Genomic DNA, 23002 nt, shown 5'->3' with positions numbered 1-23002 from the left:
TTGTTGGACAACATGTATGCGGCTTCCTTAAATTTTCTCCTAAACCAATGTTCCTCTCTGTGCAAGATCTCAGCTTGGGACCACTCGATATTGTGTTGATGGGTCCAAACATCTGCTATTCCTGATTTGCTGGTTTCCCCTCGCTGTGTGTGTTTCTTGTGCTCGGCAATGCGAACATTCAATGGCCTCTTGGTTTCACCCATATATGATTTTCCGCACTCACAGGGTATCCGTTAAATGCAATTCTTGGAATCGCAGTCCGCGTTTGGTGGCCTGGTTTTCGTGAGACTGCTACGGATAGTGTTATCAGATCTGAAGCAGGTTGTGATGTTGTACTTGGAACCAAGTCTTCTTATCCTCTCCGATAATCCTCTGATGTAGGGAAGTGCAAGCACTGGTTGTGGCGGCATCTCTTCCTTGCGAGGCTCCTGCTGTCTTTTAGCCAAAGTCTTTTCTACCATCGCTTTGGAGTAGCCATTCCGTTGAAGATCATTTTTGATGATGTATAGTTCCTTCTCGAGACCTTCCTTCGCATTACACAGCCCGAAAGCACGGTCTAATAGAGTCTTGATGATTCCTCTTTTAGTCGATTGATGGTGGTTGGATTCGTGGTTCATATACTGTCCCATATGAGTGGGTTTTCGGTATACAGATGTTTCCCACTTAGTGTCGGTCCTCTTCACTAAAACGTCTAAGAATGGCAATTCGTTGTGGATTTCCTTCTCCATTGTGTTAGTGATGGAAGGTATCATGCTGTTGAAGTGTTTCAGGAAGGCGTCTAGTTCAGTATTCCCATGGTTCCATATTATGAAGGTGTCGTCAACATATCTCAACCAGACTCGAGGTTTCTTGTGGGCTTCTTCAATGGCCAGAGTTTCAAACCACTCCATATATATGTTGGCTATGACTGGTGAAAGTGGCGATCCTATTGGCAGTCCCTCATCTTGTGTACAGAATTCGTCCTTCAGTTGGAAGTAACAGTTTCGTTTTTTATTTCAGTACGACAAAATATGCCATTCAACATTATTAATAACGTTTTGTTTTGCTGACGACAGCACACTTGTCTCGTTTTGGATTCCAGGACATCGGCTGCGGATGCATATCTTCACCGGCAGCAGGATTCAGAAGTGATTTCGAATACGGGTAACCAGGTTCAATTCAATACCACAAAAATCCAGGCATCGGTTTTCTCCAGAAAGATAAATGCCTCCGTACCAGATGTAATAGTGACAGGACAGACAATTCCGCTTTCTGCTTCGATAAGTTTTTTGGGAGTTAAAATTAACACCAATATGTCTTGGCACAATCATGTCGCTGGAATTGCAATGGTTGCTTCTCAACACCTTGGAACACTGTTCCGAACCAGAAATCTGTAAACACCTCAGCAACTTTTGATGTTTTATAAAGCTCAGATCAGACCTTGTTTCGAGTATTGTTCTCATGTATGGAGCTCCGCCACTCAGCATACCCTGAAGCTGCTGGATTCTATCCAGAAAAAAACGATCTGCCTGATTGGAGACGCGAACAATGAATTTGCAACCTTGAGAGTCTGGAACATTGAAGAAAGGTTGGATATTACATGGAAAATGTTCAAGTGACTTGGCACATTTGATTTCACCAAGAGGGGTACATATCAAAAATAATGATAATAATAGTCATTTATTTCCTTAAGACAGTTACAAACCATATGGAAAAAGTCACTTGTTTACATTTAAAATACATTAAATACAATAATACTAATACTTATACTAATACTAATACTAAAAAATTGATTTCACCGCAAATTGCCACGATAAATATTCATCCAGTTTATAAAAACACTGTTTTGTCAAAAAGGATTTTAAATTATATTTGAATGATTTTTTTAGCGTTTGAATTTCATCTAATTATCTATTTTTACAATAATTGAGGATGTTATTAAAACAACGATAAAAATAAAATAAAAACAACAATAAAAATTAATTGGCGCTCCGGGGCGACTTCATTGATTCCAGTGGCGCATTTGCTTTTTCAGCTGCAGGAAAACCCGGAAAAACCTGCAGCACCACATCATCTGAAGATCTTGATCTAACAATGTCCTCTCTCTCATAAAACAAAATGTAGGGTGTCTCCAGAGGCTCCAATAAATTCAATGCATCGCCAGAACACTTCATGACACGACTATCGTCAAACTTAAACCAGTCCGTTTCTTCTTTGACCAAGGCGTAATAATGACCAAATTCAACGCCAGAACCACAGCGAACAATGACTGCATGAATATTATAATAGTGGTCTGCTAGGTTGAAATGTTCATCTATTCCGAACCTTCCAAAGAGTTTCTTGCTTCCGTTAGAGGTTGAGTCTTGTTTGAAAATCATCAGTGTTAGTGTTAGATTGACTGGAGCCTCAGCTATACTTGTTTCTTTATAACAGTCAGTTAGTTTGGCGCATATTTGACAATACAGTCGATCATCACCTGTTAAAAATTCCATTTTCAGATGGTTTAACAATAAGCTTTGCACGGACTGGTTATTAGTCGTATTAGGAAAAGCTAGATGAAGTTCCAGAAATTCACATAAGTTTTCAGTACTTCTTGAACATTTACCACAAAGTAAACCAGTGACGATTTTTCCAGCAAAAGATTTACAAACACAAGACGAGATGGGTTGTATGGAATCATTCAGTCCAGAGCGGCCAGGAGTATTGATTTTGCTATTGTTTTGCTCACGAAGAGTATTCAACAAGAACCCCAAGAATTCGGAACAATCCTCTTGTTGTCCTAAAGAGTATCTAGTGGACTTCAAAGACTCCAGAAAATCGGTTGGAGGGAAAGATGATACCTTCTTACGAAACTGCAGCTGCATGAACAGTTGTTTGAGTTTGATGAATACGCAGGAAACATTCCCGTTCTCGTTCATCATTAAAACTTCGTTCTTGAAATTCTTCGTCATGAACAACACTTGTGAAATGCTATTCATGTAGCAAGTGTTTCCTAAATTATCCAATCCAATTTTCTTCTCTAGATTTTCAGGACAACTATCTACTGATTCGTAAGGAAGAACATGTTTCACAGAATCTCCATAAGAACCATTTCTCAAGCTGCGATCGATCCTTCCAAGTGAAGAAGGGTTTCGTAGAGGGATCGATTCGGCTCTTGCTTCAAGAAGCTCTTCCACTGAAAGGGTACCAGTTCTACGAGAACTGCAACTCATTTTTTGGGGGCAAGAATGACCTGAGTCCACTGACCGCACTGAAAAAGAAGAAGGTGGATCAATCACTTGTGAATTAACCTTGTTAGGATGAATATCCACATATCTCGGCTTGTTTCAAAGAGGTTTCAGTTCCGTACTGAAATTAGGGCAATGCATGATCTCATCAAAATTATGTGAAGGAGGAATAGTTCCAAGTACTGAAGCAGCATTGCCACGTTGAATAGCAATACTAATTCTTTCTATCAAAAAAGAGGTAGAACGGTGATCTTTCGTTGCTTGGCCTATTCTCCTTCCGAGTTCATGAACGAATAACAGAGACTCCGGGCCATAAACACCAAAAGTTTCAACCGCTACTGGATGAAACAGATAGTTGTTTCCAAGATTTTGGTATTTTTTCATTTTCAATTTTTCGCCAGACAATGGTGCAGTTCCAGCAGATTTGGAACTTTCGGCTAGATGGGAAGCCGCGACCGTGTCAAGGCAAGTAAAGTCCCATACCACAGGTTTACCGTATTTCCATGGTATGAGAGACATGCCATCTGGTCGTTTACCATCATCTCGACTGGTACCTAAGGGTTCCAGAATTGCAGGAACATCCGCTGACAACATAGCTCGTTTCAATATGTCGTTCACTTGGTGATGTCGAGATGTACGCCCTGCACTTCTCCTGCAACTCAAACCATGTGTACCTTTCTCATCAACTATGATTGTTTTGTCATGCAGTTTCTCACATTTGAATTAAGAGCAATGTATATTTTAGGAGCCATATGACTGGGAGATTGGTAAGTTATTTTGAACTTTCCGAATGGAATTGAAAAATCATTTTTTTGTCTTGTATTGAAACTATGATCTTGTTTGTTCCTCACATAAATTTCATCATTATTGTCAAATACTAGCATACTCAACTCTGATATGACTAGACATGGTAATGTTAATATTTTCAGTCTCATGAATATGTCTTTGCATGAATCAGTCTGTGCCACGAATATATCTTTTGGTAGGGTAGATAATCCTCAAAATATCACACCGTATCGTAGCCTACTTTCAACTTGTGCAGCTGTATTAATTGATCAATATTGAGTACATGCCGCAAATTTCTAAATTGAAAGGCAATCGAATTCAATTTTGAGATTAGGTGAGCCTTCCAATTGAGATTTTTATCTAGTTGTAATCCTTGGAAAATTGTTTGATCCGAACTAGTTGAGATCGATGGACTCGATTCGTTTGATTGGAATGACAACTCACTAAATTTTTTTTGGATATGGTGAAACCTCAGTGCTTGCGTTTTCGAAGTAATTTGCTGAAAACCATCCATTCAAAGAAGTCAACACTTCATTGCATTTATCACGCAAGGAAGGATCCGTTTTTTCAGATATGGTCAACGACGTATCATCAGTGTACATTGTGAAGGATGCAGGTAGAGAAAGTTTATCCAAAGCATTAATATAGAAAAGGAACTGAATTGGCCCCAATATGGATCCCTGAGGGACACCAATGTCTGTTTCAGTTTGCTGTGAGAAATGAGTGTTGATGGCTACATATTGTGTACGTTTAAGTATAAATGATTTTATCCAATCTAGAGGACAGCCTCTAATACCATACTTATACAGCGTTTCCAGTAGAATGTCGTGATTGATACAGTCAAATTCCCTGCTGAGGTCACAAAAGATTCCAACAGAGCATTCTTCTGCCTCAATATATTCTATTATTTTTTGATAATAAAAAAAAACCACAGTCTTCGTAGATTTTTTGGTCAAATATCCATTTTGGTTTCTCGAAATTATATCATATTCATGACAAAATGACATTAATCTATCCAAAAAACAATACGCGAATACTTTGGAAAAAGTTGAAGGTACTGAGGTTCAAGATATGAATGTTTCGTTTGAAATATTCTTATTTTTTTTGCGAAAATAATTGGCATTCATTATTTCTGCATTGACCTGTCTTGGATCGTTGACTACAGTCCGTTCGATTCTCAACCTTTCGCAAACACAAGCGATTGTCAAGCGATCCAACCGCAGATATATTATCTCTGCGGTTGGATCGTTATTCCTTCCGACTGTCTAATTGCTGTGTCCAGTTATCTGTCCAAGAAAATAATGTTTTCGTAATTCATGTCTGTCGCCAAACAATATTCACTCTGTTCCAAATACTGGATAAAGTAGACGGCAAACAGCTTTGACAATAACGGCTCATCGATGTGTCAATCAGGGACCGATAAATTTAAATGAAAGAAAACTTTCGAGTAATCATTGCAGTGACGTAAACCAGAGATAAGCGAGAGATAATTTGATCTTATCGCACCTGAGTGTCACAGTCGTTTTCAGTTAGTGTGCTGGTACGAATCACAAGGCGGGCGGCTTTTGGATTTCGAAAAAGGTCTTGGAGAACAAACAGGTATTCAAAAATGTCTCTATCGTTTCGAAAATAAGGTTTGAAGTGTTCAAGTCTCGGCGTTTGAGTTGTGAAAACGGAGGATTGAATACGAGCGAGTTTGCTAGATAAATATGTCTGGAGCTGCATTTAGACAGATAAGGCATGAACAGTTAAATCTGAATTCGTTAGAAACAAAAGCAATTGCTTTACCTACTAATATTCTCGTATTGCAATATTGGTTATGTTTACGTACATTTGTATACTGTGAACCATGAATTAACTCCAGAATTACCTACCTGAGGAGTTTTATCAAGAGTTGAAGAATTTCTAACTGACGCGGATTATCGAAATTCAACATGACTCTCCCTGTAGCTCAGCAAAGGATGAGTGATTGAAAATTTGAAAAACACTTCAATTTTGACCCAAAATGTCTTCTCTCTTTGAACAGTATCTTGTTTTCCTGTAACCTCTTTATTTTATTTCAATATTCAGCAGATTAATGTCAAAGTACCCTATCTACAGAATATTTTGCCTGAAATGGCCTTCAGGCAAACATCAAAATAGAGTTTGCACCATCCGCTAATGCGTATAATGTAAAAAAAAACATTTATTTGGTATCAGGAAGATCGGGAAATATTTACTTTTTGCAACGTGGCAAATCTGAGGCAATACCCATTGCTAGCCTCAGACAACTTCAATAAATTGAAGGTAGCTTCAGAAAATTCTGAATTCCAAATTGGTGCAGGTTATTATTCGGTAATTTTTATTCTATTGTTGATTGAAAGTGCAAGTGGCGCTTAACTTCAAGATAAAAATCTGTTTAAATCTGTTTTTCCGTTAATCAGCTGTCGCACCCCTACAATTTTACAAAATTCACAACTTTTCGCTGTTTTTTCGACTTGGAAAAGTTGTGAAACTTCGGGCCGTGAAAATAGAAAAAATAATAGTAGAAAACAATAAGCACAATATTGTTCAAGTGTTGTTTCCTTTCATTTGTATTGAATATTCCTATACATATGGTGGAACACCAAGGACCTTGGTAGTCCTTGGGCATACTCCATATATAATCCAACGCCCTTCGTGGTATTAGCCAGGGGAGTAGTTGTTTTCTGATAGGTGTCAGTCCATTAACCTACTGTGTAGGGAGATGAGACTGGCCTGAACGAATTGTTCTTAGATAATTTAAAAGTGGAATAATTCCCATTATTATTTTTATAATTACCAAAATTTATTTTTGTTTGTGCCAATCTTTGGATAGCTAGGTAAGAAAATCAATTTATTATAGTAGTAACTAATCCCTCGGCTTTAATTTTTTCGAAAGTTGAGAAATTTTGCTGGTGGGGTCGGGAAAATTTGGATTCTCGCCCCCCCTGGTATTTCTTTTCGCTACGGCCCGCCACCGTATTAAAAAACCGGATCGTTTCAGAAATAATACTGAGGCAGACGCTTTTATCAAAAACTAATGTTTATTTTTGTCTTTGGTTTGTATATTAGTGTATCCAGATTACTTCATTCAAAAGCGACGGTTTGAATTTTCAATAAGATTTATCTATGAAAAAAATGAATCATGTGATTGGTGATAATGAGTATTCCTACGATGTGTGCTCTTCTAACAAATATTTCTAGGCTTGTCCTAGGATTATAGTGAACCACATTTTATTACTTGAAACACAGAAATCTTCACTGCACAGAATACTGACATTCGTGTTCAATTTTTTCTATATAGGGCTCGTGAAGTGGCCACTGTTTTAGTTAGGTTGAGCAGTGTTGAAACTTCGGGTAAAGGACGTAATCCTCGGATCCTTATCGGGTTATTTTCAGCACATTATGTGTCGACTTGTAAGTTTATAGTTGTAAATATTATGAAAAGTGGTTCAGATCATTGCAAATATATTTTGAAAATAGATATTTCAAGATAATTTGAACATTAGATACCTAATTCTCGTACTTGATACTCCACAACTGATTAAAATAAAACCGTGTGATCAATCATTATCAGATAACTTCCAGATTAAAAATTGAAAGTTATCCAATCAGAATATAACGACACTGAAAACCTCAGCCGTGAAAGTCTAAACCTCTTGAAGATGATCACTTGGTGATCGAAACACGTGTCGAGGTGTTAAAATAACGGTATTTCATCTGGAGATAGATATAACTGTGTCTAAAAAACAGTTATATAAATCATAATCTTATGTATTTTATATCATTTTTTATGGTGTTTGGTCTGTAATTATTCAGATCACCCCATATTTTACACATTTTTTACAATTCTCAGCTTCGAATATATTATCAACTAGAAATATTATCTGTGATATTAATGTTGGATTTTGTGTTGATTTATAGTATTTCCAATACTAATTGGAACAGCATAGAGAAGAAATTCCCTCCTCGACATAGGCGTCGGCATATTATTTTTCAGTGGTAGTTTTTCAGTTACTTATTTTTACAATCATTGCAATTGATCACCCCATGAAAAAGTTATCTCGACTGAATTTTTCCACCATGGGTAATTATGAAAAACTTATGAAAAACTCCAAAATACAATGAAAACACAAATAATCACACCAAATTCTCGTCAAACATATATTTACAAAATAATAGAGGCCAACAAAATTGCTAGAAAAATCAAAATTCTTCTTCGCTATATTCGGATGAGGTGGAATCATCATCGGGTTGAATAACGATCGGATATATGGAACTTTGCACATATTTGTTCTCTTCTTTTATAACGTGGGCCACACAGTTCTTCCACACATCACTATTACCTACTTCATTCACCACTCGCCTTATATTGTCAAGCACCACAGCATTCAAAGTCGGTGACTGATTACATTTTCGCAAGCTTTCTTTCATTGTGGCCCAAATAATTTCAATTGGATTGAACACGCAATAGTATGGAGGCAAACGTAAGAGAATATGACCACGTGTTTCACACATCGAATCAATAGTATACTCTTTTTTGAAATTACGTTGTTTCATGGTCGCCAGTAATACCTTTTTCGTTGGAATCTTTTCGGGTATTTCCGTGTCATGATTTCGCATGAAATCAACAATACCTGCTTTTTTGTGTTATTGTTTGGTATTGTAGTCAATAACCGATAATGATACGAAGCGTTATCCATAACAATAACCGAGTTTGGAGGAATATTTGGAAGAAGCTGCCCACTGAACCAGGTTTCGAAAAAAGCCGCAGTCATATCTTTGTGGTAATCAGCAGACGAATCTTTTATATTTTTGGCCGACAGAAGCAAAGCGTTAGGTACGAAACCACTTTCATTCCCGGCATTTTTATTCCTACATAAAAAATAAATACTTCTTAAAACATCACATTAATTCCATAATTTGCAATTTTGATAACCAATAACAAATTTGTAAAGTAAAAGATTTGCATACTTTTGTGATTTTCACAATTTGCATTAATTTGAAGAAAGTATGTATGAAGAACAGAATGATATCATAGCATAGCCAAAGTCAGCACAATTTTCCAACAAAATACCTGGATCAGTATGTTCACATTCACCTAAATACCGGAATCAAGTTGGGAGTTTTTTAATCTATTGTTGACAAATTAATTTGCACACCAGTGGTTCCACTAGTTAATTACCGAAAAATCAATTAAGATAATCATCATTTAACAAACAAAGTCCACATCGGACCAAAAAACTTTAGGTATATAAACAGCTAACCCTTGTCTTTAGATTCAGTATTAATTTGCTTCTCCTGAAGATGCTAAACTTGTTAGCGAAACGCGCGTCGAGTGCAAAAATATCAGTTTGGTGTTAGGGTAATTGATCTCTATAAAAAGTTTTCAAAAATCGGTTTGCAAAACCACTCACTACCGCACCTAACCCCACGAACACACGGCACTGATAAAGAAATATTGTGAAACGGACAAAAAATTAGTATTCAGCCAGTCCAGCTAGCCGAGCCTTTATTCCTCAACTACATTTGATAGCACGTTTACTAACTATCTGGGCGACTAGGGGCCACAGGCAAGAAATGTTTATGACTGTACCAGGGACGCTTTGAACATAAAAGCACTGGTAGTATATACATTTCCCATTTGCCGGGCAGTGATTATGAACACCCCTCGTAGTGCTCTTATTTTTATTGCCGTTCCAATTGGGAATGGATAGAATATAGCATGTATTTTGTTTCGGAATTATAATTTGTACATACATGTACATTGTTTGCTAAATCGTTTTCTTTGTTACAGATGAAAAATGGAGCAATTGTTACATGACAGAGATAGAGTGGGGGTTCAGGATGCAGTTCTTCTGGAGGACTATACAAACGAGGATGTTTTTGTAGATAATTTACGTAAAAGATTCAACGAGGATGTTATTTACGTAAGTCAGGACAAATGTTAATCCTTTAAAACATAAAACAAGGTCACTACATTATTCTGAGAAAATGATAACAGGGGTTACACAGTTCCATAGAATTAATGAAGTGATTCATGCTAACATAATTCTTTTATTATATTACTTCATATATGTTTCATAAAAACTCTTCGGATGGTTGATTTTTAACAAAATTACACGGTAATGATTGCATTGTTGAACCTCACCTCAGTGAAACTTTACGTTTATTGTTCATGGAAGAAGGAAGTGATTCAATTCGCCTGTTATGGAATCGATATGCCTTATTTAATATAGACTTGCCCATTAGTCTAAGCAACAAGTAGAAAAACGTGAAAAGCAAATATAAAGCTTTCTAAAAATACGAGCAAGGGGTAGTTCGATTCCGTTTTTTTTGGTAATACCATTGAAACTATAAATATTTGAAGAATGATACAAAAATATTCTCAAAGAGGAGGAAATTCCCAATAAAAACTCCCGACTCCTGGAAATGATCCTCCCTTATTTATAATATTAATTTAACGCTGAAAATAAGGCTCCGCGCGCTTGTTTTATCACAGACGCATAGCCGCTGAAAATAGCGATTCACCGATTTTTTCTCAAGGACAATACACAAGCACTACTTTAACTACAACAAACACTTCAACTGAAAATTTCAACTATTATTTTAATGTCTATCGCCTTACTAGATCACTTCGCGCACCGCACTGTAACGTCCACTTCAATGTGTACTTGACTGAAATACGCTTGCAGCCAGCGTTTAAATATCGCAATGGAACATCGTAGAATTTCGCCGAAGTAGCATATTGTTTGCTCCTTCTCGAGCGGCAGGTAACATTGGATATTCCCACACTCTCAGCTACGTCACGTTCGGTTTATGGTTACCAGTGGCGGCCGGCGTTATTTCCTCTCGGGCATGATTTACAATACTATTAACTGGATGCCTGAAATTATGTGTGACAATGCCCGTATAAGATGGTTTGAGGAAAATTATTAATAGCGTGTTTTTTTTCAGACATATATTGGCCCAGTGCTTATATCGGTGAATCCTTACAGAGAACTGAATATTTATGGGCCGAAGACTGTTAAGGAATACGACAATAAACATTTCTTTGAAGTTCCACCCCACATGTAAGTAGAACTAAAACATTTCAAAATATATCATTTGAGACATCATTACCACGAGTAACTGTTGTCACAGACTGCAGGGGGTTGTTTATAAGGTATTTTCTGGCGTTAAATCTTAATCAAGCGTGTATTCAAAAACGATTCGTAGTGAAAACAGTAAAGGTCGTTCTACAAATAATTGGAATACCTTTCCAGCAAAGGGTTACAAGATCCCCTTTCTATTTCGAAAAAAAGTAGATAGCGACCTCTCTGCGGCGAGTGATGACACAACATTGGCTTCTTTACCAAAAAGTACTAAAAAGTATTCCCTTTATTACAAATTTTGACCTACTTTGATATCTTGTCTCGTTTGGAAGTTGACAAAAGAGGGAGGGCTCTGTATAAAAATCATATAATCATCATATTCAAAAGAAAAACATCTGAGAGTCGCATAGGAGTGAGCCGATTTCTTTTCAGACTTATCCTCAAACCACGCTTTCAATTCAATGAAATTGAAGAAATACAAAATTGTGGAGTGATTGATCAAAATGTGGGTTGATGAATGCATTATAAACTGTTGGTAATTCTCTCTATAAATTATCTCGTAAATGTAAGACTTTCTTTGATTAGAGCTAGATCTGTAACAAAAAATGTGTGTTATAAATGAGATAAACGTCTCCTTATCGAATACTCCACTTTAAAAAAATTATCTACAAGATTTGAAAATAACCTTTTATTATGTTTGTCATGAAACAGATGCCAAGTTTAATGTAACAGAGGCGTATAATAAATAACCATACATTCTACGAAAGGTTTAGACCACATGAAATTATTTTCAAATATGATTTTTTTCAGAGCTCGCTGAAAGACTTTTTGTAATGTGTTTGAGAAAGGTGCAACTTAAATTTCTCAGGTCCTGAATAAGATCCAAAATTACTTTTCGACGGCGTCTTGTCAGGCGAATTTTGAAACAGCTCAATATCAATAAGACGTCTGCAACCTCTTGGGCTTATTGCGTTTATTCTCCCATCTTCTCATGACACCCATTCCATCAGTCTCGTTCCCTGTACTACTGTACTGTACAGGTTCCGTGTTGGATGTTCATCATATTCTTTTGGACATAATTTCGTACGTCCATATATTGCCTGCCTGCTGTGATTCAGTGCCTCACGTTCGCATAAGATGTGTAGAGCTGTTTCTATCCCTTCGTTGCATAATCTGCAGCTGAGGTCTCCGTTGTACAGCCCCATTTCCTTCAGGTGTCCTCTAAACGGACAATGACCGGTTAGTAACCCTGTAATTATTCTGAGCCGATCCCTACTATATTGAAGTATTTCTTCGTTTTTTTTTTCTCGGACAGTTCCCTAATAAAGATTCTACTGTGTTTGTTGCCAGGTACTTTTGTCCAGTACTCTGTGTGTTTCTTATTGGTCCATGTCCTAATCTGGTTTCGTACCAATGATTTTGGTACCCCCAGAGCTGGTTCCGGACCTATATATGAAGTTGATGATTCGTGTCTAGCGCATTCATCGGCTTTATCATTACCTGTGATACCTGAATGCCCTGGCACCCAGTAAAAAGTTAATTTGTTCCTGTTTGCAAGTTCATTCAGTTCTTCGTGGCATTCCCAGATCAGTTTTGATGTCACCTTCGGGTTTGGCAGAGCCCCTAGTGCGCTCTTGCTGTCTGTTAAAAAATATTGATCCGCTCATTTCTTTGAGGTCTCAATTTAATAAGCCTTGCACACTGCAAGATAGCATACACTTCCGCCCGAAAGACGGATGTGTATAGTCCTAGCGGATGGCTGTAGTTTAGATTTCTATCCGCTCGGTATATTCCAGCTCCCGGTCCATGTTTGGTCTTCGATCTATCTGTATACCAGGTGTTTTTTCCAAACATGTTTTCGGGATGACTAATGGTCTTCCACTGTTCACGGCTCATGATTTTGGCCGGTCCAATCTTTTGTAGTTCGGTGAGTTTTCCAGTCTGAATTGGCCCATCCTGGACTCCCCCATTATCACAAGGTGTAAAGAAGGTAGATTCAGGAGTGTCTCCAATACAGCTGTTGGGGTAGTTCTCATTGCTCCCATCATTTCCAAACATGCAAGTGTCTGCACCTTGCCTAGTTTGTTGATGGCGGTCGTCAGCTTCATTTTTGGCCACCAGACTAGAGATGCGTATGTTATCATGGGTTTAACCACCATCCTGTAAAGTCCATATACCATGTCTGGTTTTAGCCCCCATGTTTTTCCATAGGTGCGTCTGGCGAGCTTCAGTGCTACCTCCGCTTTCCTCTTTATCCTGTCCAAGTGTTGGTTCCAGGTCAGTTTGGAATCTAGCATTACTTCCAGATATTTAACCTACCCTTGTATTTCATCACCTCGAAGTTTTAGAGGTCCGAGACCCTCCATTTCAGTCCTCTTGGTGAATGCTACTATGGTCGATTTGGATAGGCTTAAGTTAAGCCCTTTTTCTTTGGTCCATCTTGTTATAATGTTCATCCCTTCACTACATTATTGTATTTACCCTGGACTAAGATGACTAAGTCGTCTGCGTAGCCCAGTGCTTTATACCCATTATGGTCCAAGAGACATAGCAGCTCGTCCATTACAAGGTTCCATAACAGAGGGGGTAGAACCCCCCCCTGAGGACAACCGTTGCTACCCGTGCCACGACTGTTTCCCCCATAATGGTTGTATATACCAATCTTCCCCTAAGCATGAAGTCTATCCACTACAGCTTGTCTTGTCGATCCCTCTTCTCCTCGACGCCTGGATGATTGAGTCTAACGAAGTATTGTCAAATGCGCCCTCTATGTCCAAGAAAGCAGCTAAAAGTACATCCTTGTTTCTGTAAGTATAATCTACTTTTTCTGTTACCCGACATAGAACCGTTTCTGCCTGTCAACAGACAGGCATGTATGCGTATTGGTTTCGATGTAATGGTCTGATAGCCAGCAACCTTGATAGTATGGAACATCGAAGAAAGGTTGGGGATTTGTCTTTCATCTATAGATATTTCCACGGGAAGTGTTCAAATGACTTGGCCCATTTGATTCCACCAAGAGCGGTACATATCAGTAATACGGACTGTGACTGCTCATCGTTTTGAGGTTCAATTCAGTACACCTCAAACTTCACTGTTTGAGAAATCTTCCATTTGGAGAATTGCGTTTATGTGGAATAAACTTCGTGTTTCCAAACTTGATTTTTCTCTCTTTTGTCTCACCCAATTGGTGTGGGAAGTAGTTTTTATTAGGAACTGCTGTAGGTCCCTTTTTTGAATTAGGTTCATTTTTATACTTTCTATAGAGTGTTTCAAGTGGAGAAACAAAACCTGAAACGAAATTATACCAAATGAATCACCCAAATTTTTCCATTTTCAGATTTGCCATCACTGACACAGCATATAGATCACTCAAGGAAGAAAATAGAGATCAATGTATATTAATTTCAGGTAAGTAAAATCAGTGTTTGTTCAACTGTAACAAAGGTTCCCTCCTAGGAGTAATTTCATAGAATGTGAAATAGGTTTAAGAATCTCAAAAAATATTTTTTTTAGTTAATTTTTAGAAGACACCAATTTTTGGGAAACAAGGGTTTTGGCTTTCTACTACTCCATCTTTATATATAGTCCAGTCATTATAGTAAGTTCACCTCGGAATTCGAGATACCCAGCTGTAAGTCTTAAATACTTGTATATTGACACCCTAAAAGTTGTCTCAAAACCTACATATGGTAGGGTGAAAGCAACTATTAAATTTCAAGGTCAAAGGTCACAAAAATCGGTTTTTTGCGCTTTTTTTGGAAATATCTCATTTCCTATGGGTTTTTTGCTATTTGTATTTATTATCAATATTGTAGAATACAAAATTCTCTACAAATTTTGTTTAAAAAAATTTTTTATACGGTGGACCGTTTTCGAGATAGAGGGCGGAGAGCACGCGGTCACAGCATCACTTCAGGTCAACCGGTGCCTCCGGTCGAAAACGCGCCATATATAGTTGATGAACTAGCGATAAATCAATGATTATAAATATCTGTCAATTTTTATTAACTATTATATTATATTTTATCATTTTTTCCTAACTTATCCACTTTTTATTCAGTATTAATTTATTTAACAACACTTACCTGCCCATGTAATTGCAGAATTGTTAATGAAAATATAGGAATTATATTTGAATTTTAACCTAATTAATATTTATAACTTCTTACATGATGAAAAAAAACAAATAAATTATGAATTGATCTTTTTATTAAAAAATATCATTGAATACATTTATTTTTATTGAAAGTAAAGAAATGGAATAAAGGGTACAAAAACTACAATTTATAATTTTAATCATCTTCTTCCTCTTCATCGTCGTCTTCTGGCTGCTGGTAAATTTCAAACTGGTCTTCATTATCGTCTTCAACGACATTTGTATCAAGTTCTTCCATGATTTCGGGGTCAAAGGTTCCATCATCGTTAATGTCGCTCTGATATGGTAGAGCATTGAGACAAGCTTGCCCATTACATTGGCCACAAGCTAAAGAGCATTGCAAGCCCGCTTTCCTACATCCGCATCGCACCACAACCACTCTTGCAGTTGCAGAAAATTGTATTTAGCAAATCTTCTGGAGCAGGTGGTAAAATTGTCATGATAGGCTCCAGAAAATCGTTTCGCATTGCCCAACCCCATACCTGGGGTTCCAAATCATGTCCTAACCAAGTTTGAACTTGATGATATACACGGTTGAAATGTTGATGAGCAGCTGCACTTGTTGGTGGAATATTTGAAAGCTGCACAGGTTTATTAAGTTTTGTAGACTTGACGTAATGCATAATACATCGGATGGAATACTTCTGATGTTGATATCAATCTTATTGAGGATAATGAATAAAATAACAAATAGCTTATCAATTTTACTTCATTGCTTTCGTGTGTTGGTGTTATCTTTTCAATTTTGATCCACTTCATGGAGTTACTTATTGACGAGTTCGGAGTAATGACTTGATTAGAAATAATTTTCTTTTCAATTTAGATAACACATATAAAATGAAACAATTTTGAAATAACAATTCATTGTTTAGTTCGAAAAGGATGCGATAATGATAAGAAAACAATTACTTCAAGGTTGAATTTATCGGTTCTTCTAACTCGAAGCTGATCCTCCATTGTTATCTCATACATTTTGATCGATCATAAAATATCTCCTCAACATCTAGACAATATCAGATTTTTTGGATATTAAGTAATCATCTTGATTATTTTTATCAATTTTTGGTCAAGATTTGGTCGGACAAAACTGTTTCAACCCGCTATAGATCTGTTGGTAGACCCTTACTTATTACTCAACCTTGTCATTTAAGGACAGTTTACACTACAACTGATTCACTGATTTTGGACGATCCGAAACAGTACAAACCGAGAACCAAAACAAATTTTAGGTATAATCAAACTCAAACAACTGTTCATGCAGCTGCAGTTTCGTAAGAAGGTATCATCTTTCCCTCCAACCGATTTCCTGGAGTCTTTGAAGTCCACTAGATACTCGTTAGAACAACAAGAGGATTGTTCCGAATTCTTGGGGTTCTTGTTGAATACTTTTCGTGAGCAAAACAATAGCAAAATCAATACTCCTGACCGCTCTGGACTGAATGATTCCGTACAACCCATCTCGTCTTGTGTTTGTAAATCTTTTGCTGGAAAAATCCTCACTGGTTTACTTTGTGGTAAATGTTCAAGAAGTACTGAAAACTTATGTGAATTTCTGGAACTTCATCTAGCTTTTTCTAATACGACTAATAACCAGTCCGTGGAAAGCTTATTGTTAAATCATCTGAAAATGGAATTTTCAACAGGTGATGATCGACTGTATTGTCAAACATGCGCCAAACTAACTGACTGTTATAAGGAAACAAGTATAGCTGAGGCTCCAGTCAATTTAATAATAACACTGATGATTTTCAAACAAAACTCAACCTCTAACGGAAGCCAGAAACTCTTTGGAAGGTTCGAAATAGATGAACATTTCAACCTAGCAGACCACTATTATAATAGTCATGCAGTCATTGTTCACTGTGGTTCTGGTGTTGAATTTGGTCATTATTACGCCTTGGTCAAAGAAGAAACGAACTGGTTTAAGTTTGACGATAGTCGTGTCACGAAGTGTTCTGGTGATGCCTTGAATTTATTGGAGGACATTGTTGGATCAAGATCTTCAGATGATGTGGTGCAGCAGGTTTTTCCGGGTTTTCCTGCAGCTGAAAAAGCAAATGCGCCACTGGAATCAATGAAGTCGCCCGGAGCGCCAATTAATTTTTATTGTTGTTTTTATTTTATTTTTATCGTTGTTTTAATAAAATATAAATTGTGGAAAACATTGTATTTTGTATTTTTTTTAGGAGAATCTGGTTCGGGGAAGACCGAAGCCTCCAAAAAGGTCCTCTATTACATAGCAGAAGTGACAGACCATAGGGGAGAAGTAGAGAAGGTGAAAGACAAGCTGCTGTTCTCGAACCCAATCTTAGAAGCCTTCGGAAATGCCAAAACGACGCGCAACGACAATTCCAGCCGATTTGGAAAGTATATGGACATCCAGTTCAACTTTGAGGGAAATCCCGTCGGAGGAAATATTTTGAATTATCTCTTGGAAAAATCCAGGGTGATCAGTCAAGTACCAGGGGAAAGGAATTTCCATATATTCTACCAACTGTTGTCCGGAGCTGGAGAGGAGCAGCTGAGGGAATTGCATTTGGGAAGGAACCATTCCTCTTACTATTATTTATCGAACGAGGTGAGTACAGGGGAAATTTCAATTGAGAATAAGTCTATTTCAAGAGTTCATTGATATTTTAGGGAAAGGGAGTCACGAATGGGATAAATGACCATAATGATTTCAGCGAAGTTAGGAAAGCACTGTCAACTTTGGAGTTCTCGCAAAAAGAACAGGCTGATATGTTTTCCATCGTTTCGGCCATTTTACACTTGGGCAATGTTGGATTTTCCGAAGAGGAAGGTGTATCGGTCATTCTCAAACCAGAAATTGTTGGAACTGTGAGCAAGGTTAGTAGGTTTCAAAGTTTAAGTTGCAAACTATGCAATGACAGTTGGACTGATGAGTTTGCAGGCTAACATGGAAAAAAATTGCTAAAATTTTATTTCATTATTCTATATATTTGCCATTTTCATAGTATTGTTACGATATTTACTTGGGGTTCGTTTTTAATACAACAACACTAATAATTCTTAGACAACTTTTATTTACTTAATACACAACTACTGCACTGATTATAATTCACTTAGAATACTCGCTTGCTTGAGACTTCGAACACTCTCTTCCTAATGATCTTGCCGAAGGAACTCGCTCTTTTATAGTAAGATCGATGCATCTAGAATTTCTAGAAATTCCATATCCATCGCGATACTCTCAGGATCGACGTTGGAATTCTTTTCTTCGAGACGTTTCCAGTTACCGCCTAGGGAGGCAACGCGCGTGTGACGTCATGCTCAGGTAGAGGTCCCTTCGTCGAATTGGGTGACTGTAGTCATCTGCAGCGTTAGGGATTTTGTAACATTATCCCCCTCTCAAATTTGATCGTCCCGATCAAACAATATGTCGTTGTCCTCATTGTATCGTTTGAGTCTTTCTAGGTGAACGACCTTCATTTTTGCTCTGGGGTTACGTTGAATCCTATACACCACGTCATTTATTCTCTTTACTATAGTGTAGGGTCCTTCCCAAGATGGTGTTAATTTGGGGGGAATTCCTTTTCTACGACGAGGGTTGTACAGCCACACTCGATCTCCTGCTTTGAATCCATCAGTATTTGCTTTGAGATCGTATCGAGCCTTCATCCTGTCACTAGTCATCTTTAATCTTCTTCTAGCGATTTCGTGGATCCTTGTCAAGCTATCTCGCAGTTTGTCTGCGTAATCTTGCACTTCTTTATTTTCAGCAATTGGTGATCCGAACACCAAGTCACAGGGCAAGCGAAGATCTCTTCCGAATATGATACTGGCTGGGGTGAGCTTTGTGGAATCGTGCACGGCTGCTCGGTAGGCCATCAAGAATAGTTGAAGATGTCGATCCCAGTCTTTTTGATGCTCTTCTACTACTTTGGATAGATGTTCTTCCATAGTCCTGTTGAACCTCTCGACCATGACATGAGACTGTGGGTGGAGGCAGTTGTTCTGGTCTTGTTAATTCCCATCAATTCACAGACTTTCTTGAATAAATTCGACTCAAATTCGACATTGGCACACCAAACCTTGCAAACATGTTATCCACCAGAGCTCTTGCAACTGTGGATGCTTCTTGATTCGTCATCGGAAATGGTCCGGCTACATCGATGGCGATCCGTTCGTTGGAGCACCAACGTTGTATTGTTTCATCTCACCTCTGGATCTTGTCCTAGGACCTTTGCTGGCTTCGCATCTTGGGCATCTTCGGCACCATCGCTCTACATCTTCTCGACACTTAACCCAGTAAAACATTTGTCGTATTTTATCCAAGGTCTTGTTAACTCCTAGATGTCCTCCCGATTTACCACCATGGATCTCTTCCAAGACGCCACTTATTCGTGACATAGGCACCACCAATTGGGAAATCACTTTCTTGCCATCGGCCGATTCCCAAACCCTCTTCAGTAGACCATTCTCAACCATCAAGGAATCCCATTGTGCCCACAATGCCTTGAACGTTGGTGATCGATCAGAGACGTCCTTCCAGGTGGGTCTTTCTGCTCCACCTTCCTTCCATTTAAAAAATTCTGCAACATTTGGATCACCCTCTTGATCTTGTCTCATTTTTGCTGTGGTCCAATTATCGTCTGCCATCACTCTCGCTTGTTTGATTCCTTCGCGTCGTTCAATTCGCTCACAGTGTTTACAAACATCCGAACAAGGTCTTCTGGACAAGGCATCTGCGTTATTATGCAGTCGTCCTGGTCGATGCTTTATCTTGAAGTGATACTGGTTCAGCTTCTCAATCCACCTTGCTACTTGTCCTTCAGGAGTCTTCATTTAGAGTAACTACTTCAGAGCTGCATGATCTGTTCTGATAAGGAACTCTCTTCCATACAGATATTTGTGGAAGTGATCTACAGCCTTCATTATTGCCAGTAGTTCCTTTCTGGTTACGCAATAATTCCTTTCTGGCTTGGTCAGTACTTTGCTGAAGAACTCAATTACTTTTTCCTGACCGTCCTGTTCCTGTGATAGTATAGCTCCTATACTATTATTACTGGCATCTGTGTCCAGGACGAACAGGCCTCGTCGACGTGGGAAACTTAAAATGGGGCTGGAACATAGAGCAACTTTCAGTTTCCCAAATGCTCGTTCACTTTCGTTGGACCAGACGAATTTGACTCGGTCTTCTGTCAACTTCCACGAACCGACGATAGTAGGTGCAGAGACCTAGGAAGCTCCTCACTTCATGTTTGTCTTTAGGTCTCGGCCAGTCTCTGATTGCCTGTATCTTTCTTTCGTTTGTTTGGATGCCGTCTGATGACACTCTGTGACTGCAAAACTCGAGTTTCGAGAACAGTATTCAATTTCTACCTAATGATTTCAGTTGTAGGAGTCTCATTGCTTTTGTAACAGTCGTATATTGCTTTTCTCGATGATTTTATTAGATGAACATCGCGTCTTGCATTCATAAGGTTTGTTTTTGACTATTTTACGTACAGTTGAGAAAGGAATTTCGATTTCTTTCGAAACCAAACTTGAGATGTAGATTCTTATATACATTGAAACATACTCTCTGTGTTTCAATATTCAAATGCATCCGAATCTTATTCACTGGTATCTCTTTTTCTCATTGTTCACCATCGCTATTAGAATCACTACACTGGTAAAAGTCTGCGTTGTTATCACACTAGTTATTACTATTAGTACTTGTCCAAGAACGCCACATTTTAAACAGATAACAAAAATTATAAGTAATTTTAACTGCACCAATATCGAATATCAACACTCGAATCGCAATCAGTTCCTGAACTGAACATTGTTGCACGACGGCGATAACCATCCCCGCATTACCTGATTTCTATTCTTCACCGTAACATGACTTCAAATTTAATTTTATGGCTCTTCAGTCAATCTTGAAATTCGGTTAGTTAGTAAAAATTATCCAATACGAACCGCCAAGTCTACGTGGACTAGTCCGCTGCCGTTTCATTTCTATGTATTGGTTTTTTTGGCCTTTGAGAGTGCAGCCATCTTTAAGAATGCACAATATCGTTTACTTTGACTAAACTATAGGACTTCATTTTCAGCTGCTGAGCTGCGACGAAGAAGAGCTCAACCTGGCTCTGAAACAACGAACCATAGAAACAATCAGAGACGTGGTAACCAGCCCTCTGAACAGAGAACTTTCGGTATACGCCAGAGATGCTCTGGCTAAAGCCGTTTACGGAAGGTTATTCAGCTGGTTGGTCAAAAGAATAAACGACTCGCTTCAGCCGCACAATGGAAGGAAGAATGTTGTCATGGGTATCTTGGATATCTACGGATTCGAAATATTTGAGAGGAACAGGTAACTTCGGTTTTCGTGACAAAGATTTTTAGTGAGAATTCTTTCTTCTCAAGTTGATTTGTGATATTTATGAACTATAACAATAATGCCTCTCTATACCAGGGATCTCCAAACTACGGCCGCGGGCCAAATCCGGTCCGCCAGTGTCATTAATCCGGCCCGCGACTGCCTATGATTTACTGTCATCAATCTGGCCCGCGATAGCCAATGATTACTAATTGTTGTTACTATTGCTGTGATAAGTTGAAAAAGAAAACACAGAATGATAATTACTCGGTTTTATTTACTTGCAAGGTAAAATTTCGCGAAATTGTCGGTGATTCAGCCCAGTGGATCTGATGAAGTTAACAACTGATATGACTGGTTTTAGAACTTCAGACATATCCAAACATTTTTCGCACAAGGACTGTTGATGAATGATACAATGTAAGACTAATGGTTTTGAACCACCAACATTTTCTACAGCCTTTGACACAAGTGCAACCACTCCTTTATTTTTATCATACATATTTTTGCCTCCATTAGTTGTTATAGATTTCAAATTTCTCCATCGAAGGTTCTTTATATTAATGGCATTTTCAACTCCCTTAAAAATATCTGCCCCAGTTGTCGTGCCGTGAATACTATCAATATCAAGAAGTTCTTCATACACTTCATAGCTTTTATCTACTCCGCGAATAAAAATCAACACCTGAGCAGTATCTGACACATCCGTTGACTCATCCAATGCTAGAAAAAACCACTCATGATGTCCATTTTTGTCAGACAGCTGAGATTATATATTTTCTGCGAGCCATGGTGTTTGCTGACAAACTGACACTTTTAAATAAATTTACCTTTTCAGGGCATATTTCTTCGGCTACTCCAACCAAGCATTCTTTTATCATTTCTCCATCGGTGAATGGTTTGCCACGTTTTCCGATTTCAAGAGCCACACGAAAGCTGGCGCGAGTTGCAGACTCTTGTTCAGTATTCGCTTTGGTAAACGAAGATTTCTGCGATTTGAGTCCGCGTTTCAAAGTTTCAAATTTTTTCTTCCGCAAATTTCCTGTATACTTGGAGTAACTTTGAAGATGTTTCGATTCATAGTATCGTTTAATGTTATAGTCTTTGAGAACAGCTATGGTTTCATTACAAATTAAACATAGCGCCTTATTACTGGACTCAATCAGGAAATACTGAAAGTTCCATTTTTCTTGAAACGTTCTGCATTCACTGTCGATTTTTCGCTTCTTTTCCATACTAACAAATCACACATAAAAACAATAAGTCAAATCAAAATACTTTTATTGACTTTATTTCACAATAGATAGTTTCGCTTCCTTCGCCTTTCCTACGCAGACTAACTCGCAGTTGCGCCTCTAGCCTTTTTATATGCAATTATTACTGCCATCTCGAGGTGATCGGAATACACTAGCTAGAACCAGAACTTTCTCGA

General features: G+C 38.1%; 1 protein-coding gene across 3 annotated transcripts in view; it reads left to right on the top strand.

Moving 5' to 3' along the window:
* The window catches only part of Myo61F (unconventional myosin 61F), a 48645-nt gene that overhangs the window by 9259 nt on the left and 16384 nt on the right, over nucleotides 1–23002 (top strand). For 2 of the 3 annotated variants that reach the window (XM_023170768.2, XM_023170767.2), the window contains exons 2-7: nucleotides 9790–9922; nucleotides 10950–11065; nucleotides 14427–14497; nucleotides 17432–17823; nucleotides 17886–18092; nucleotides 21305–21564. In XM_023170768.2, the coding sequence (XP_023026536.2) occupies nucleotides 9797–9922; nucleotides 10950–11065; nucleotides 14427–14497; nucleotides 17432–17823; nucleotides 17886–18092; nucleotides 21305–21564 (1172 nt within the window). In that variant the 5' untranslated portion in view covers nucleotides 9790–9796. Of the gene's footprint in view, nucleotides 1–5434; nucleotides 5592–9789; nucleotides 9923–10949; nucleotides 11066–14426; nucleotides 14498–17431; nucleotides 17824–17885; nucleotides 18093–21304; nucleotides 21565–23002 lie in introns of those variants that run through there. The other variant, XM_023170766.2, reaches the window with a different exon arrangement.

This window comes from Leptinotarsa decemlineata, unplaced genomic scaffold (assembly GCF_025532065.1).
Source record: "Leptinotarsa decemlineata unplaced genomic scaffold, Ldec_3_MD MMD2_tig00026328_RagTag_RagTag, whole genome shotgun sequence".
NCBI classification, from domain to species: Eukaryota; Metazoa; Arthropoda; class Insecta; order Coleoptera; family Chrysomelidae; genus Leptinotarsa; species Leptinotarsa decemlineata.
Note: the sequence above shows the minus strand (reverse complement) of the source record. Positions and strands in the feature narration are given on the sequence as shown.